The sequence below is a fragment of the Tachyglossus aculeatus genome, chromosome X1 (genome assembly GCF_015852505.1).
Source record: "Tachyglossus aculeatus isolate mTacAcu1 chromosome X1, mTacAcu1.pri, whole genome shotgun sequence".
NCBI lineage: Eukaryota > Metazoa > Chordata > Mammalia > Monotremata > Tachyglossidae > Tachyglossus > Tachyglossus aculeatus.
This window is the reverse complement of record NC_052101.1, coordinates 52,024,440-52,042,935: the sequence shown is the minus strand read 5'-3', so window position 1 is coordinate 52,042,935 and position 18,496 is coordinate 52,024,440. Positions and strand designations below refer to the sequence as shown.

At 48.1% G+C, this 18,496-nt stretch overlaps 1 protein-coding gene across 1 annotated transcript in view; it reads left to right on the top strand.

Moving 5' to 3' along the window:
• Positions 1-137: 137 nt before the first annotated feature.
• Positions 138-18,496, top strand: part of EFHB (EF-hand domain family member B) — a 42,635-nt gene continuing 24,276 nt past the window's right edge. Inside the window, exons 1-3 of the mRNA XM_038740032.1 lie at positions 138-287; positions 11,092-11,154; positions 15,742-15,882. Of these exons, the coding sequence (XP_038595960.1) occupies positions 165-287; positions 11,092-11,154; positions 15,742-15,882 (327 nt within the window). The 5' untranslated portion in view covers positions 138-164. The remainder of the gene's footprint in view (positions 288-11,091; positions 11,155-15,741; positions 15,883-18,496) is intronic.

Sequence of the window (18,496 nt, the reverse complement as noted above, 5' to 3'; positions counted from 1 at the left end):
ACCGGGCCACTTTGCCCCTCCCTATGGGTCGCCTCTGCACCCTGGCAGCGCCGTCACAAACGGGGCGGGCCCCGTTGCCGGGGAAACGGGGGTAAACGGTAGGGATGGAGCCCGCGGCGGAGCCGGCCGCCCCGGGGGCCTCCGGGCCGCCCTCAGCCCTGCCGATGGAACCCCTCGGGGCCGCGCAGGCCTTCCTGGAGCACAGCGACCCCGACGTGGAGCCCCCCGATCACATCAGGCCCGTTTACCGCGGGAGATTCGTCGACAGGTTTCCCTGCTGGCCAAGCGTGAGTCCCCGGCCCCCACTCTCGCTTCTATCATCATCATCATCATCATCATCATCAATCGTATTTATTGAGCGCTTACTGTGTGCAGAGCACTGTACTAAGCGCTGGGGAAGTACAAGTTGGCAACATATACAGACAGTCCCTACCCAACAGTCTAAAAGGGGGAGACAGAGAGCAAAACCAAACATACTAACAAAATCAAATAAATAGGATATGTACAAGTAAAATAGAGTAACAACTATGTACAAACATATATACACATATACAGGTGCTGTGGGGAAGGGAAGGAGGTAAGATGGGGGGGAGAGGAAGGAAGGGGCTCAGTCTGGGAAGGCCTCCTGGAGGAGGTGAGCTCTCAGTAGGGCCTTGAAGGGAGGAAGAGAGCTAGCTTGGCGGATGGGCAGAGGGAGGGCATTCCAGGCCCGGGGGTCGATGGCGGGACAGGCGAGAACGAGGCCCGGTGAGGAGATTCGCGGCAGAGGAGCGGAGGGTGCGGGCTGGGCTGGAGAAGGACAGAAGGGAGGTGAGGTAGGAGGGGGCGAGGGGATGGACAGCCTTGAAGTCACCTCCCTCGTTTCTCTGTTACGCCCGCCGGGACCTCCCCCCGCCCTCCCCCCCATTCATTCATTCGATCGAATTGACTGAGCGCTTACGTGTGCAGAGCACTGTACTAAGCGCGTGGAAAGTACAGGAGAAGCAGCGTGGCTCGGGAAATGTGCCAGTTATCAGCTGTGTGACTTTGGGCACGTCGCTTCACTTCTCTGGGCCTCAGTTACCTCATCTGGAAAATGGGGATTAAGACTGTGAGGCCCCAGTGGGACAACCTGATCACCCTGTAACCTTCCCAGTGCTTAGAACAGTGCTTTGCACAGAGTAAGTGCTTAATAAATGTCATTATTATTATTATTACAATTTGGCAACCGGTAGAGACGGTCTAGAAGGGGGGGAGACGGGCAACAACACGAGTAGACAGGCATCGATAATAATGGTGGCGTTTGTTAAGCACTTACTATGTGAAAAGCACTGTTCTGAGCGCTGGGGAGGATACAGGGTGATCAGATTGTCCCAGGTGGAGCTCACAGTCTTCATCCCCATTTTACAGATGAGGTAACTGGGGCACAGAGAAGTGAAGTGATGTGTCCAAAGTCACACAGCTGATAATTGGCAGAGCTGGGATTTGAACCCATGACCCCTGACTCCCAAGCCTGTGATCTTTCCATTGAGCCACGCTGCTTCTCTGGGCCACGCTGCTCCTCTGACCGATAGCGTCCCTCACTTACACCCTCCCTTCCTCCATCCCAGGACCCATCTGACTGCAGCACTTCCCACCTTTAAAGTTCTCCCCAAATCAATAATTGCTACTGATCAAGCAAGTACTGTGTGCAGAGCACCATACTAAACACTTGCGAGAGTATAAAGCAATGGAGTTGGTAGACGTGATCCGGGCCCACAAAGAGCTTACAGTCTAGAGTTTACAGCTTACAGCTATTAACATAAATTAGAGATAGGAACCCAAGTTCTGAGGGGCTGAGAGTAGGATGAGTATCACGTGCTTAAAGGGTACATATCCATGTGCATTTCATGGGTCCCTCCTCGGCTTCCCACCCCCTAACTGTGGGGATCGCTCAAGGTTTAGTTCTGGGTCCCCTTCTATTCTCCATCTACACCCATTCCCTTGGAGAACTCATTTGCTCCCATGGCTTCAACTACCACCTCTATGCAGATAATACCCAAATCTACATCTCCAGCCCTGATCTCTCTCATTCAGTTGTATTTATTGAGCACTTACTGTGTGCACAGCACTGTACTAAGTGCTTAGGGAGTACAAATCGGCAACAATAAAGGGATGGCCCCTACCCAACAACAGGCTCACAGTCTAGAAGGGGGAGAAGTGTCAGAGCCAAAGGAATCCATGAAGCACTCTCTCTCACTGGCATCACAGCTGACCTCCTCACCTGTGTGTTCGACTTCCCCCAGCAAGGGTCTCGAGCTGCAGGGCCTCAGGATTCCAGAGCTGTAAACCCTAACATTCAGGCCCGCTAGATGTGGTTAGGGCCGGGATCCCCCTCATTACCGAGGCCTGCCCTCCAGGAACCCCGCTAGCTTGTTCTGACACAAAAGCAGATTCTCCTTGGTGGCCTGTGGACGACTGTGACACCAACCTGACATCCCTTCGCCCCAACCCCACCCGGAGCAAGAGCTGGGCTGCCCTGCCTCGGCCAGAATCCAGGATCACAAAACAGCCAGCGGCTTCCATCGTGGAGGACAGAGTGACCACACAAACCCGAGGTCTCTCTGCCTGGAGCCATCCTAACCCCATCACCTTGCGTGGACACTGTCTGACCCATGTGAGCCCAAGGAAGTACAGAGCAGAGCCCTTGTTTCATGTAACAGTAGAAGTGCACAGTCTCCCAGGTGTGCCGGATCGTCCGGACACCATTCTCCTGCCCGTGTGACCAGCGGCTAAATTCTCCCTTCTCCCCACCCTCAGGGTCTGGCCCCTCTCTCCCTCTCTGCAGTCTCGCATTTCCTCCTGCCTTCAAGACATCTCTACTTGGATGTCCTCCCATCAGCTCAAATTTAATACGCCTAAAAAAGAACTTCATATCTTCCCACCCAAACCCTGTCCTCCCCCTAACTTTCCCATCACTGTAGATGGCACCACCATCCCTCCTGTTTCACAGGCCCATAACCTTGGTGTTGTCCTTGACTCCTCTCTCTCATTCAACCTACATATTCAATCCATCACTAAATGCCTTCAATTCCACTTCAACAACACCGCTAAAATTAGTCCTTTCCTCTCCATCCAAACTGCTACCATATTAATCCAATCACTTATCCCACCTCACCCTGATTACTGTGTCAACCTCCTTTGCTCACCTCCCTGCCTCCTGTCTCTCCACACTCCAGTCCATACTTCGCTCTGCTGCCCAGATCATTTTTCTACAAAAATGTTTAGGCCATGTTTTCCCACTCTTCAAGGAACTCCAGTGGTTGTACATCCACCTTCGCATCAGAAACTCATCACCATTGGCTTTAAAGCACTAAATCACCTTGTCCCCTCCTACCTCACCTCACTATTCTTCTACTACAACCCAGCCCACGTACTTCACCTTTAATTAATTCTAACCTTCTCACTGTACCTTGATCTCACATATCTCACCGCCAACCCCTCACCCATGTCCTGCCTATGGCCTGGAACGTCCTCCCTCCTCAAATCCGACAGACAATTACTCTCTCCCTCTTCAAAGCCTTATTGAAGGCACATCTTTTCCAAGAGGCCTTCCCTGGCTAAGCCCTCCCTCTCCTCTTCTCCCACTCCCTTCTGTGTCAACATGACTTACTCCATTTGTTCTTCCTCCCTCCCAGCCCAACAGCACCTGTGTACATATCTGTAATTTATTTATATTAATGTCTGTCTCCCCCTGTGAGCTCACTGTGGGCAGGGAATATGTCTGTCTATTGTTGTCTTGCACTCTCCCAAGCACTTAGTACAGTGCTCTGTACACAGGAAGTGTGCAATAAATACGACTGAATGAGTGATTGGATTAACGTGGTAGTAGTTTGGATGGAGTGGAAAGGGTGGATTTTATTCATTCAATCATATTTATTGAGCACTTACTGTGTGCAGAGCACTGTACTAAGCACTTGGGAAGTACAAGTCGGCAACATATAGAGATGATCCCTACCCAACAACGGGCTCACAGTCTAGAAGGGAGAGACAGACAACAAAGCATGTAGACAGGTGTCAAAACTGTCAGAATAAATAATTATAGCTATATGCACACCATTAACAAAATAAATAGAATAGTAAATATGTACAAGGAAAATAAATAGAATAATACATCTTTACAAATATATACAAGTGCTGTGGGGAGGGGAAGGAAAAAGGGGGCTCAGTCTGGGAAGGCCTCCTGGAGGAGGTGAGCTCTCAGTAGGGCTTTGCAGGGAGGAAGAGAGCTAGCTTGGCGGATGTGTGGAGGGCGGGCATTCCAGGCAGGGGAAGGATGTGGGCCGGGGGTCGACGTCAGGACAAATGAGAATGAGGCACAGTGAGATGGTTGGCGGCAGAGGAGCGGAGGGTGTGGGCTGGCTGTAGGAGAGAAGGGAGGTGAGGTAGGAGGGGGCGAGGTGATGGAGAGCCTTGAAGCCGAGAGTGAGGAGTTTTTGCTTGATTCGTAGGTTGACTGGCAACCCCTGGAGATTTTTGAGAAGGGGAGTGACACGCCCAGAGCGTTTCTGTTCAAAGATAATCTGGGCAGCAGAATGAAGTACAGACCGAAACCGGGAGAGATAGGAGGATGGGGATTTTAGTAATGTTTTGAAGGTTGAACCAACAGGATTTAATGATAGATTGAATATGTGGGTTGAATGAGAGAGAGGAGTCAAGGATAATGCCAACGTAACAGGCATGTGAGACAGGGAGGATGGTGGTGCTGTCTACGGGGAGGTTAGTGAGGGGGACAGGGTTTGGGTGGGAACATTAGAAGCTCTGTTTTGGACATGGTAAGTTTGAGGTGACAGCAGTACATCCAAGCAGAGATGTCTTGAATGCAGGAGGAAACGTGAGACTGCAGAGAAGGAGAGAGATGGATCAGTTGCCACCACTGGCATCACCTTTTAAAAGAAATGCACAGTATCTCCAAAGTGCTTAGTACAGTGCTTTTTATACAGTACACACTCAGTAAATACCATTGATTAATAGACTGGTCCCTATAAAACTCTTTCCTATGCAGGTTTGGAAGTGAGGAGGAGCTGATTGATTTCCTGGATTATAAATTTAAAAATTGCAGAGTTCTATTACTGCCAGAAAAAGAGGTGCTTATAAGATTTGAATCAAGAGACCTGGGTTCTAAGTTTGTCTGTCTCTGGCTAAATTGGGCAAAGACCGCACATTCACTTTGCAGTCAGTTGCATCCCTCCCCTCTCCTCTCTTGTTGAACTCAAGTTTCACTGGGCAGAGATTGGAAGTCACAGGGCATGAGGATTACAGCAAAACACTTCCACTCTGCAGGAAGGCATAATAATAATAACAATAATGACATTTATTAAGCGCTTTACTATGTGCAAAGCACTGTTCTAAGCGCTGGGGAGGTTACAAGGTGATCAGATTGTCCCACGGGGGGCTCACAGTCTTAATCCCCATTTTACAGATGAGGTAACTGAGGCCCAGGGAAGTTAAGTGACTTGGCCAAAGTCACACAGCCGACAATTGGCGGAGTCGGGATTTGAACCCCTGACCTCTTACTCCAAAGCCCGGGCTCCTTCCACTGAGCCACGCTGCTTCCCCATAGGGAAGGGTGATAAGGTCATCATGAATACCTCTGAGTAGTTTTGAAAGGTCTGAAACAAAGGATTGGTAAGCAGGGTGACCTAGCAGAAAGAGGATGAGCCTGGGAGTCAGAGGACCTGGGTTCTAATCCTGACTCAGCCACCTGCCTGCTGGGTGACCTTGGGCAAGTTACTTAACTTCTCTGTGCCATAGTTTCCTCAACTGTAAAAAGAAACGGGGATTTCTGTTTTCCCTCCTACTTAGACTGTGAGCCCCACGTAGGGCAAAGACTGTGTCCAACCTGATTAACTTGCATCTACACCAGAGTTTAGAACAGTGCTTGACACATAGTAAGTACTTAGGAAGTACCATAATTATTTGCCTGATTGCAAAGATGTTCCTCAAGCACCTTATTTTGGAAGAAGGAAGGCCACTGGAGAACTTGTACCCAGTATTCAGCCCATGAGCTTTCCTTCCCTGAGAAATCTTGTTTCACTCTATGGTGCCAAGCCAAATCCAAAGCTGTTGACTCTGCTAATTCATTTTACCAGATGGGTGGCTCAGTGTTCTTCATCACTTTGAAACATCTTGATGTCTAATTGCATGGGTACTAATCCCTGCTTTGCCACTTGTCTGCTGTGTGACCTTGGGCAAATCACTACTCTGTGCCTCAGTTACCTCATCTGTAAAATGGGGATTAAAAGTGTGAGCCCCACATGTATTAACCTGATTACCCTGTATCTACCCCAGTGCTTAGAACAGTGCATGGCATGTACACCCCACCTCGCCTCCCTCTCCTCTCTACCCAGTCTTGATGATCAGATTACTGCTCTCAACTCTACCCTTTCTACTCAGCTAGACTCACTCGCTCCCCTTTCCCTTCGCTGCTCTCGTACCACTAACCCCCAGCCCTGGATCACTGCCATTGTCCGCCTCCTTCGCTCTTATGCTCGAGCTGCCGAACGCTGCTGGCGAAAGTCTGAACACCATGCCAACCTCATTCACTTCAAGTTTATCCTTTCCTGCCTTAACTCAGCCCTCTCCTCTGCCAGACAAAACTATTTCTCCTCCCTTATTGACACCCATGCCCATCATCCCCGTCAGCTCTTCCGTACATTCAACTCCCTTCTCAGGCCCCCGGTTCCTCCCCCCCTCCTTCCCTCACCCCAACGATCTGGCCTCCTACTTCATTAATAAAATTAAATCCATCAGTTCTGACCTCCCCAAAGTCACTCCCCCCCTTCTCTAGCCCCCCAGCTCTCAACAATCTCTGCTACTCTCCCATCCTTCCCAGCAGTATCCTCAGAGGAGCTCTCCTCCCTCCTCTCGGGTGCTACTCTGGCCACCTGTGCTTCTGACCCCATTCCCTCTCATCTCATGAAATCTCTCGCTCCATCCCTTCTCCCCTCCTTAACTTCCATCTTCAACCGCTCACTCTCCACTGGTTCCTTCCCCTCTGCCTTCAAACATGCCCATGTCTCTCCCATCCTAAAAAAACCCTCTCTTGACCCCACCTCACCTTCTAGTTATTGCCCCATCTCCCTTCTACCATTCCTTTCCAAACTCCTTGAACGAGTTGTCTACATGTGCTGCCTCGAATTCCTCAACACCAACTCTCTCCTCGACCCCCTCCAGTCTGGCTTCCGTCCCCTACATTCCACGGAAACTGCCCTCTCAAAGGTCACCAATGACCTCCTGCTTGCCAAATCCAACGGCTCATACTCTATCCTAATCCTCCCCGACCTCTCAGCTGCCTTTGACACTGTGGACCACCCCCTTCTCCTCAACATGCTATCTGACCTTGGCTTCACAGACTCCGTCCTCTCCTGGTTCTCCTCTTATCTCTCCAGTCGTTCACTCTCAGTCTCTTTTGTGAGCTCCTCCTCCCCCTCCCATCCCCTTACTGTGGGGGTTTCCCAAGGTTCAGTTCTTGGTCCCCTTCTGTTCTTGATCTACACTCACTCACTTGGTGACCTCATTCGCTCCCACGGCTTCAACTATCATCTTTACGCTGATGACACCCAGATCTACATCTCTGCCCCTGCTCTCTCCCCCTCCCTCCAGGCTCGCATCTCCTCCTGCTTTCAGGACATCTCCATCTGGATGTCTGCCCGCCACCTAAAACTCAATATGTCCAAGACTGAACTCCTTGTCTTCCCTCCCAAACCCTGCCCTCTCCCTGACTTTCCCATCACTGTTGACGGCACTACCATCCTTCCCGTCTCACAAGCCCGCAACCTTGGTGTCATCCTCGACTCCGCTCTCTCGTTCACCCCTCACATCCAAGCCGTCACCAAAACCTGCCGGTCTCAGCTCCGCAACATTGCCAAGATCCGCCCTTTCCTCTCCATCCAAACCGCTACCCTGCTCATTCAAGCTCTCATCCTATCCCGTCCGGACTACTGTATCAACCTCCTCTCCGATCTCCCATCCTCTTGTCTCTCCCCACTTCAATCCATACTTCACGCTGCTGCCCGGATTGTCTTTGTCCAGAAATGCTCTGGGCATGTTACTCCCCTCCTCAAAAAACAACAGTGGCTATCAATCAACCTGCGCATCAGGCAGAAACTCCTCACCCTCGGCTTCAAGGCTGTCCATCACCTCGCCCCTCCTACCTCACCTCCCTTCTCTCCTTCTACAGCCCAGCCCACACTCTCCGCTCCTCTGCCGCTAATCTCCTCACCGTGCCTCGTTCTCGCCTGTCCCGCCGTCGACCCCTGGCCCACGTCATCCCTCTGGCCTGGAATGCCCTCCCTCTGCCCATCTGCCAAGCTAGCTCTCTTCCTCCTTTCAAGGCCATACTGAGAGCTCACCTCCTCCAGGAGGCCTTCCCAGACTGAGCCCCCTCCTTCCTCTCCCCCTCGTCCCCTTCTCCATCCCATCTTACCTCCTTCCCTTCCCCAGAGCACCTGTATATATGTATATATGTTTGTACGTATTTATTACTCTATTTATTTATTTTACTTGTACTTATCTATTGTATTTATTTTATTTCATTAATATGTTCTGTTTTGTTGTCTGTCTCCCCCTTCTAGATTGTGAGCCCGTTGTTGGGTAGGGACCGTCTCTACATGTTGCCAACTTGTACTTCCCAAGTGCTTAGTACAGTGCTCTGCACACAGTAAGCGCTCAATAAATACGATTGATTGATTGATGGTAAGTACTTAACAAATACCATTAGTATTATTATTAATAATAATCCTAGAAATAAATTCAATTTCTGCTTCCATAGCAACTAGGGAATGGGTCTTTCTACCAACCCTGCCTGTCTGTCTGTCATCCAGTAAGGGTGCTAGTAGTAGACTGTAAGCTTCTTGAGGGCAAGGATAGTTTTTGTCTCTATTGCTTTCTCCCAAAGCAGTCAGTCAATCAAGAATGTTTATTGAACACCTATTGCGTGAAGGGCTCTTTACTAAGTGCTTGGGAGAGTATAATAGATTTAGTAGATTTGATCCCTCCCCTCAAGGAGCTTACAGTCTAGCAGGAAAGACAGACACTAAAGTAAATTACAGATAGGAAGAAGTAATAGAAAAGAAGGATAGGTACATAGGTGCTATGGGGTTACAAATATTTAAGTGCTCTGGTGGTGTTGAAGGGCTGATGTGGCAGATGAGGGTATATTAGTTGGATAGGTTGGTGAAGTTGAGGGTATAGTAGATGGGGAGGTTGGTAATAAATTGGGGAAATCCTCCTGGAGGCTGTGTGATTTCATCAGGGTTCTGAAGACGGGGAGAGCTGTGGTCTGTCGAACATGAAGGGAGAGGGGGTTCCAGGCCAGGGTGAGATGTGACCAAGAAGTTGGTGACAGGAGAGTAAGATCAAGGCACAGAGAGTAGGTTTGCTTGAGAGGAACAGAGAATGCGAGCTGGGGTGTAGTAGGAGAAGAGAAGCAGCATGGTCTAGTGGATAGAACATGTGCTCTTAGATTGTTTGCTTTTAGATACAGTTTTAAGAAGCTCAAAGTATTTTCCAGTCACTCAGCCCCCAACCCAAGAGTCACTGTGAGGAAGCAGCGTGGCCTAATGGAAAGAGCACGGGCCCGGAAGTCAGAGGATCTGGGTTTTAATCCTGGCTCTGCCACTTACCTGCTTACGTGCTGGGTAACCTTGGGCAAGTCACTTAACTTCTATGTGCCTCAGTTTCCTCATCTTAAAATGAAGATTCAATTCCTCTTTTCCCTTCTACTAAGACTGCGAGCCCCAGGTGGGACAGGGACTGTAACCCACCTCATTATCTTATATCTATCCCAGTGATTAGTTCAGTTGCTTGGCACACAGTCGGTGCTTAACCAATACCAATTCTTAAAAAAAGAAGGGATAAATTGAAGGGAGAGAGTTGATTTTATGCAAGGCAACCGTTGGAAATTGTTGAGGAGTGGGGAGATGTGTGCAAAATGATGGTTTAGAAAAGTGATCTAGGAAGCAGGGTGAAGTATGATTAGAGAGGGGAGAGATTGGAGGCAGGGAGATCAGTGAGGAAGTTTTTAATGATATTTGTAAAGCTCTTACTGTGTGTCAAACACTGTTATAAGCCCTGAGGGTTGGTACATGTTCATTAGGTCGGACACAGTCCCTGTCCCACTTGGGGCGCATAGTCTAAGAGGAAGGGAGAACATGCATTTAATCCCCATTTTACATTTGAGGAAACTGAGACACAGAGAAGTTAAAGTGACTTGTCCAAACAAATGGCAGAGCTGGGATTAAAGCCCAGGTCCTTTGACTGTGCTCTTTCCACTTGGCCATGCTGCTTTCATATTGTACTTTCCAAGCCCTTAGTACAGTACAGTAAGCACTTAATAAATACGATTGAATGAATACATTCAAGGTGGGTTAGGACAAGTGCCTGTACCAGCATGGTGACCATTTAGATGGACAAAACAAGGCAGATCCTGTGAATTTTCTGGAGGAAAAACAAAAAGGATTTGATGACAAACTGAATATGGAGAAGTCAAAGGATTAGGCCAAGGATGCGGGTTTTCAAGATGGGGAAGGTGGATGGTGGTATTGTCAACTGAGATGGGAATGTTGGTGAAGGAGAGAGGAATTGGAAGGGAAGATGAGGAGTTTTGTTCATTTTTGGATAGATTGATCTTGAGCTACCAGCAGGGGATCCACATAAAGGTGACATGGAGGAAGGAGGAAACAGGAGACTGTGGAGATGGCCTGAAGTCGGGGCTAGCAAAGGCCACAGAGAGGAAGTATTTGTAGCCATGGGAGCAGATGAGCTCCCCAAGGGAGTGTGTGTTAAGTGTGAAGAAAAGAGGTTCCAGAACTGTGTTTAATATAGCACTCTGCTCCCAGTAGGATCTCAGTAAATATTATTGATTGAAGTTATCCCCAACTCTGTTAGTTTCTACAGAGGTGCTGGGTACTGTGATGATGCATCCTATTTTTCAATAAGGCATGATTTCATTAGGCTCTTTTAATGTTGAAATTAGTTTGTCAGCCTGGGGCCAGGCATAATTTCAAAGAAAATGTCATTCCCAACCCGTGCTAATCCTTACCTCTGCAATCCCTCATTTTTGTTTTTTAGGCCGGGAAGCTTTATCCAATCGGGCACAGGGTCGCAGCCTGCCTCACTGAAAAACGTCCGCGGGTGAGTGTTCAGTCTGCATTTGTGCTCTTGTTGCCACCACTGGCATCAGCTTTGAAAATAAAAACTAGTAAAATCTCTATTACTCTCTCAAGCACTTAGTACAGTGCTCTGCATACAGTATGTGTTCCGTAAATGCCATTAATTTACTGATTGGTCCTTAGACCAAACCCTTCCCTACTACAGGTTTGGAAGTGAGGAGGAACTGATAGGTCCCCCAGCCTAGAAATAGAGACTTCTATTTTTGCCAGAGGAAGAGGTGTTTACAGATTTGAATCTAAGTATCAGTGAGTCCCCTGAGAAGAACATTTCTCGGGAATCGGGAGACCTGGGTTCTAGGTCTGCCTGTTGCTGGCGAACATGGGCAAAGACCGCATGTGCACTTTGCAATGAGTTGCATCCCTTCCCTCTACTCGCTCGTTGCACTCAAGCCCCGGTGAGAACATGCTTGCAGGGGACTAGGGTGTGTGCGTATCACAGAGTCCTGGTTCTGAAGTCACAGGCTCATCTGTTGTTCCTGAAGAGAGGCTCCATCATACTAGCAACAACCTTCAGATCATTCAGTGGCACTTACTGAGTGCTTACCGTGAGCAGTGAAGTGGCCTGAGAACTTGCACTGTACTAAGGAGTTCTTACCCCTAGAACTTTAACAGCTCATTATTCACACATGGAGGAAAGATGAGCCCAGCATCAGACTTTTTTCCCCCGGGGTGTTTTGCCACTGTTGATTTAATTTTTAAAAGAGGAATATGGGAAAGCAGAACTTTAGATTATATTTCTTAGTTTTGCTGAATGAACCTCCTACCTCCTCCTGTGTTTTAAGTGACCCGATATCAGGGAAATGCTGAAACTGGGTTTTGTAAACCACAGGAAGAAAAACAAATCTTTAATCAAGTAGTATTTGCTTGTGAAATTTAGATTCCCTAGTGCTTGGTAGTTTCCTATAAAAATGTATCTGGGTATATCAGATGACTCAGAGTGTTGGAAATGAGTCTATAAAAGTAAATGTTCAAATTAATACTGGTCCTGGTATAGTCTCATTCACACACACATCTGGTACATCTGGTAGGGTTAGCTGCTATATTTAAAGCTAACCCTACCAGATGTAAGATTTTTATCTGTGAATGTGAGGGTGGCCAAAAAAATGGTCTCTTCCACTGTCCTAGGCCCTTGCCCTAGCTGGTTAAGGACTGTATTTCTGAACTGGGCCATTCAAACATCAAAGCAGGGTGCCATAGGTGTCACTGCTGCTGTCGCCACCACCATCCCTTTAGTAGAACAAAAGCCGACGCTGTTTAGGACTTCAGTGGAAGGATGCCACACTGTTGTATTGTCCTCTCCCAAAAGCTTAGTGCAGTGCTCTGCACACAGTAAGAGCTCAATCAATATCACTGATTGATAGATTGACTGATAGGCCAGGGAGGCAAGAGAAGAATCCTATTTTTATCAGGTCATGCACTGCTAAGAACAGTGATGGTTGGCACTAACCACCCCAGCTCTTGCTCAGTTCCCACATGGCAGAGTGAATGCTTGCTGTGCTGAATTATGATCAGTCTTTGGTCATCCAGTGAAGGTTGACCAAGGAGCTGTAGGGAATTAAAGGTGAAAGGTACACTTCCTAGGAAGCAAAAGAGGCTTGAGTCAATCAATCAAGGTGGTCCTGGGTGAAGGCAAGACCCAGAGCTGGCCTTGATAGAGGTGAGGAAGGATTTCTCCTCTCTCTTTTTCCCTCCTGATGCTGCGTGAGGGATGAATCACTTCAGAGCTGACCCCCCTCCCCTTCATTCAGCTGATGGGACGATATGCCGGGGAAGAGGGGCTTGAAGATCTATTTTGAAGGGTCAACCTTAAGTTTGTGGTTTGAAATCTTTGTTTGAATTTACCTTTTTGCATCCTATTCAGTCATGCCTCTGATTAAAATATTATTTGTTAGCAGAGATAGTGAATCAGAGTTTTACATTTCTTCAAACTACTCAGTGTTTTCTTTAGGATTCTGGCAAGATATAAAAAAGATTTTACATCTCACCAGAATCCTAAAGGAAGGTTTATCTGAGTACTCTGGATTCCTTTTGGGTGCCTGGTTTGAAAGAGGGACAACTGCTTCTCATTCTAGGAATTTTAGCCGGGTACCCCATGTCGAATGGTGAACTGCAAGTTGGCAGTCAGGGGAAGCAGCAGCCTGAGGTCATAGGACAGAGTGCTCTGTGAGACCTCAGCAAAGGGCATGGCTGTGCCCTTTATTACTTGTTACTTAAGCCACTGTTCAATGTGACACTCGTTCTGGTCGAACTAAGGAGCTCCTTGTTGAAACCACTGAAATGATATTGGTCAGCAATTAGTCAGGAAGCCTCCTATCCCAGACCGGCTCTAAATACAGGCAAAGATTTCCACCAGTGACATAAACTTCAATCAATAAATAAATCCAGAGCACTGCACTGTATCTGGATGCTCCCAGTGAAATTTTCCACTTAGGAAGCACACACATCAATCAATCAGTCACAATCAATTATTATTATTATTATTATGGTATTTCTTAAGTGCTTACTCTGTGCCAAGCACTGCTCTAAGCACTGGGGTAGATACAAGGTAATCAGGTTGCCCCCTATGGGGCTCACAGTCTTAATCCCCATTTTCCAGATGAGGTAACTGAGGCACAGAGAACTTAAGTGGTTTGCCCAAGGTCACACCGCAGACATGTGGCGGAGCCGGGATAAGAACTCACATCCTCTGACTCCCAAGCCTGTGCTCTTTCCACTAAGCCACGCTGCTTCTCTACTAAGCCACGGCATCTTCCAGTTATTTAAGAGTAGACCCAGAGGTAGATCAGTTCAGGAGGGTCAAGATGGTCTTTGGGAGACTTGCAGTGTTGCACCAACACAGCCAGCTCCTTGAGGGCAGGGATTGTGTCTTCCAACTGTATTTCGCTCTACCAAGTGCTTAGTACAGTGCTCTGCACACAGTGTGCACTCAATAAACACAAGTGATTGAATCAGATTTACACCAAATTGAAGGCCTACAGATAAGTTATAGTGTCTACTCTATGTGGCTGTGAAACCAGCCCACTGCAGACCTCAGATCCAGCTTCTGGAGAAGTTCCACCAGTGCCACTTACGTGCAACCCATACCATCAAATGGCAATCTGGATCAACAAACCACGGGGCCCAGAAATGTAGTCTGTCCACCAGTGTTGATGCATCACACCTTTGCTGGGTGGGACATGTAACCAGAATCAGTGACATCAGCTTACCTCCCCTTCTCCTCTTTGGAAAAGTCATAAACAGGGTGGTCAGAAGGAGTGCCTTAAAGACACCTTGGAGCACAGCCACAATCCATGGGACATCTCCAGGTACAGTCAAAGCAGGAGCAGAAAAACAACCAACCTGAAATTTTGCGGTTAAAGTTGAGGTGATTCTCAGTGCAGATGCTTTGAGATGGTGACACACAGGGCAAATGAAAACAGTGCTGGGCATTGTGGGTAGCCAGTGCAGTCATCTAGTAAGGGGCAATTTCATGAGCACACAATGTAGCAGAGATTGTGAGTCACCCTTCATTTTCAGCACACACTGTTAAAGAGTTAACTTCGGCAGCAGTGTCTTCAAACTGGAAGGACAAAAGAAACGAGTATTATTCATTCAATTGTAGGTATTGAGCGCTTTCTGTGTGCAGGGCACTGTACTGAGCACTTAGGTGAGTACAATCCAACAATAAACAGACACATTCCCTGCCTACAGTGAGCTTACAGTCTAGAAGGCAAACTGATGTTGGGTCCCTCCATGGTGACTGGCCCATGCTTTACAAGTGACGGAAGCCCTTCCCCTCTTGGGGAGCAACAACTCTACAAGGACACAGAGCATTCATTCCCTTAATGCACCATCCCCCATCCCAAAAGCCATAGCTGAAGTGACTGGTCCCTGCCCCTCTCCTAACCTTAGAGATGTTCCATTTGTCTGGCTTTCACACCAGCCTGTAAATCTCTAAACGTTTTTATTAACTTGGGGTAAATAAATCAGCTTACATGTTCAAGCCTGTTTTCTTCCACTGACTTGAGCTTTCCATGAAATAATAATTGCACCTCATCTATTAATATCAACGATATGATTATGCAGCAGGAAAATAGCCATTAAAGTGTTTTGAGAGTCTTCCGGACATGCCCAGCTAAGTTGCCGGGCACCTTGTAAATAGCAGTGTTCACCCTCGACCATCTTGGATGACATTCTTTTGGTGCCCCGGGGGAAATGAGTTCATTTTCCCCAGGTAAAGAACGGATGACCTTCTGTCTCTTTCATTGCGTGTGTTTAACTGCATCCCCCATCTCTTTGTGCTTACTAATCTGTTCCCATTCTACTGCGTGTAAAGAAAAAGATAACATTTGCCAGCATGTTCATTTTTATCATTCATTTTCAGTGTGAACATCAGACAGACATTCCTTTGGCAGTATTTGCATATTTACACAGATTCCATAAACGTATCGTTCGGTTTCTATGACTTAATGGCATTAAGTGTATTCATTGCAATCAATTCCATTCATGATTTTATACAGGGCTTAATACCCAATGTAACATGGATGATTCTTGTTTCATTGTGTTACAGCTTATCACTCCACCTGTGGTGAGAAAATTTCTCAACACTTCAAATCCACCTCCAGGAGCCGAAAGAGTATTTTATGGAAGGGCAAATGATCCTAATATCGCCGCCCAGTTAACACATGGCAAGAGAAACTCTTCATTCAAAGTAAATTTCTCTTTTATGCTTACTTTCTATGCTTACTTCAGTGTATCCTCGATAGGGTTTGGCTGAAAAAACATCAGGGTGCAGGTTTTCCTTGCTACCTTAAGTTTTGCGTACTTAAGGCTAATTTTCCAGGTACCATTTTGACCATTGCCCAGTTTTGAGTAAACATGGTTTTCCACAACTGTGACTATACTAGTTGCCACTGAAGGCCCCCTGCCTTTTCACTTGCTAATTCACAGTTTCTCTGAATCAGTAGTTACTATTAGCATTAGACAGGAAATAAATTGTTAATTCATTACTGGCAACTGAACTCTAACTTATGGGTTCAAAACAGGGAACTTTAGATAGTCACCGTTGTTCGGGCATTATGGGAGAAGGTAACAATGCTAGAGTAATAATACTCTGTGAGTATTTTTAGACTGTGAGCCCACTGTTGGGTAGGGACTGTCTCTATATGTTGCCAATTTGTACTTCCCAAGCGCTTAGTACAGTGCTCTGCACACAGTAAGCGCTCAATAAATATGATTGATGATGATGATAATAATAATTGTGACATTTGTTAAAATGCTTACTTATGTGCCCAGCACTGGAGTAGAGAAGCAGTGTGGCTTAATGAAAAGAGCACAGACTTGGGAATCAGAGAACGTGGGTTCTAATCCTGGCTCCGCCACTTATCAGCTGTGTGACCTTGGGCAAGCCACTTAACTTCTCTGTACCTCGGTTACCTCATCTGTAAAATGGGGATTAAGACTGGAAGCCCCATGTGGGACAACCTGATTACCTCAGTGCTTAGAACAGTGCTTGGCACATAGTAAGTGCTTAACAAATACCACAGTTATTATTATTATTCAATCAATTGTATTTATTGAGCGCTTACTGTGTGCAGAGTACTGTACTAAGCGCTCGGGAAGTACACGTTGGCAACCTACAGAGACAGTCCCTACCCAACAGTGGGCTCAGTCTAAAAGAGCACGGGCTTTGGAGCCAGAGGTCACGGGTTCAAATCTCGGCTCCGCCACTTACCAGCTGTGTGACTTTGGGCAAGTCACTCAACTTCTCTAGGCCTCAGTCCCCTCATCTGTAAAATGGGGGGTTAAGACTGTGAGGGCTAGGCGCATGCGCAGTCGGAGCCCGGGCCGGGGGAGAAGGGGACCCGCCCTGCAGAGCGTGGAACATGCGCAGTCGGAGCGCGCCAGAGGTGGGGGCGGGGAGGGAGGGGGAAGGGCCCCCCGCCCAGGAGAGCGCAGCGCATGCGCAGTCGAAGCCCGGGAAGGGGGGAGAAGGGAGGGAGCTCGGCGCATGCGCGTTCCGAGTCCGGAGGGGAGGGAGGAGGAGGGAGGCGCATGCGCTGTCGGAGCCTGGGGGGGGGGAGGGGAGGACGGGCCCCGCCCTGGAGAGCTCGGAGAGTGCGCAGTCGGAGCGAGCCCAATGTGGGGGAGGGGAGAAGGGGGAGGAGGGAGGCCCGCCCTGGAGGGGTCGGCGCATGCGCGGTCGGAGCCCGGGCGGGGGGAGAAGGGAGCCCCGGCCCTGGAGGACGCTGCGCATGCGCAGTCCCGTGATTACTAGGTACGAAGCTTACTACGTTGCCAACTTGTAATAACTCTAATAATGATGGCATTTATTAAGCGCTTATTATACAGTCAGGTGAAAAACAGTCCCTGCCTCACATGGGGCTCATGGTCTAAGGATAACAGGAATTGAATCCCTGTTTTACAGATGAGGAAACTGAGGCCCAGTGACTCCAACTTGTACTTCCCAAGCGCTTAGTACAGTGCTCTGCACAAAGTAAGCGCTCGATAAATACGATTGATTGATCGATTAAGTGACTTGCCGAAGATCACCCAACGTAGCTGGGATTAGAACCCAGATTTCCTCACTCCAGGTCCTGTGTTCATATCACTAGGCCACGCTGCTTCCCTTGGAGGTAGCAGTAGTTCCATGCTGGAAGTACCAAGGGAGAGAGAGCACAGCTGGCTTGAGATAATTTTCAATAGCTTTCCCTTGTATTGTTCCCCCACAGAACATCCTGAATTCCACTAGGCGCGACTGAAGTCAGAGCCTCCTTTATTCCATAAACCTTTGTTGTTACCTTTGTTGTTAAGCAGCATGGCTTGGTGGAAAGAGCAGTGGCTTGGGAGTCAGAGGTCGTGGGTTCCAATCCCGGCTCTGCCACTTGTCAGCTGTGTGGCTTTGGGCAAGTCACTTAACTTCTCTGGGCCTCAGTTACCTCATCTGTAAAATGGGGATTAAGACTGTGAGCCCCACGTGGGACAACCTGATTACCTTGTATCTACCCCAGCGCTTAGAATAGTGCTTGACACATAGTAAGCGCTTAACAGATGCCATTATTATTATTACCAGTCACTGTCTTACCCAGTGCGAGCATTTTCAGGAATGTAACCCCTAGAGTTGGCAAGGGAAACCATGATGTTCCAGTGATGCCCAAGTGTTGTTCAGTGAGGGGAAGCAGTCTGGCGTCCCCCAAGTTGTCTCTGGGCAATAGATCCCTCAGTCCAGGTGCCGGGGGTGGCTGAGATGGGCTGAGGATCCCCTGGAAGAGCCGGGTTGGATTCTCAATCACAGTTCCATGGGCCCAGTTCAAACCGAAGATGAT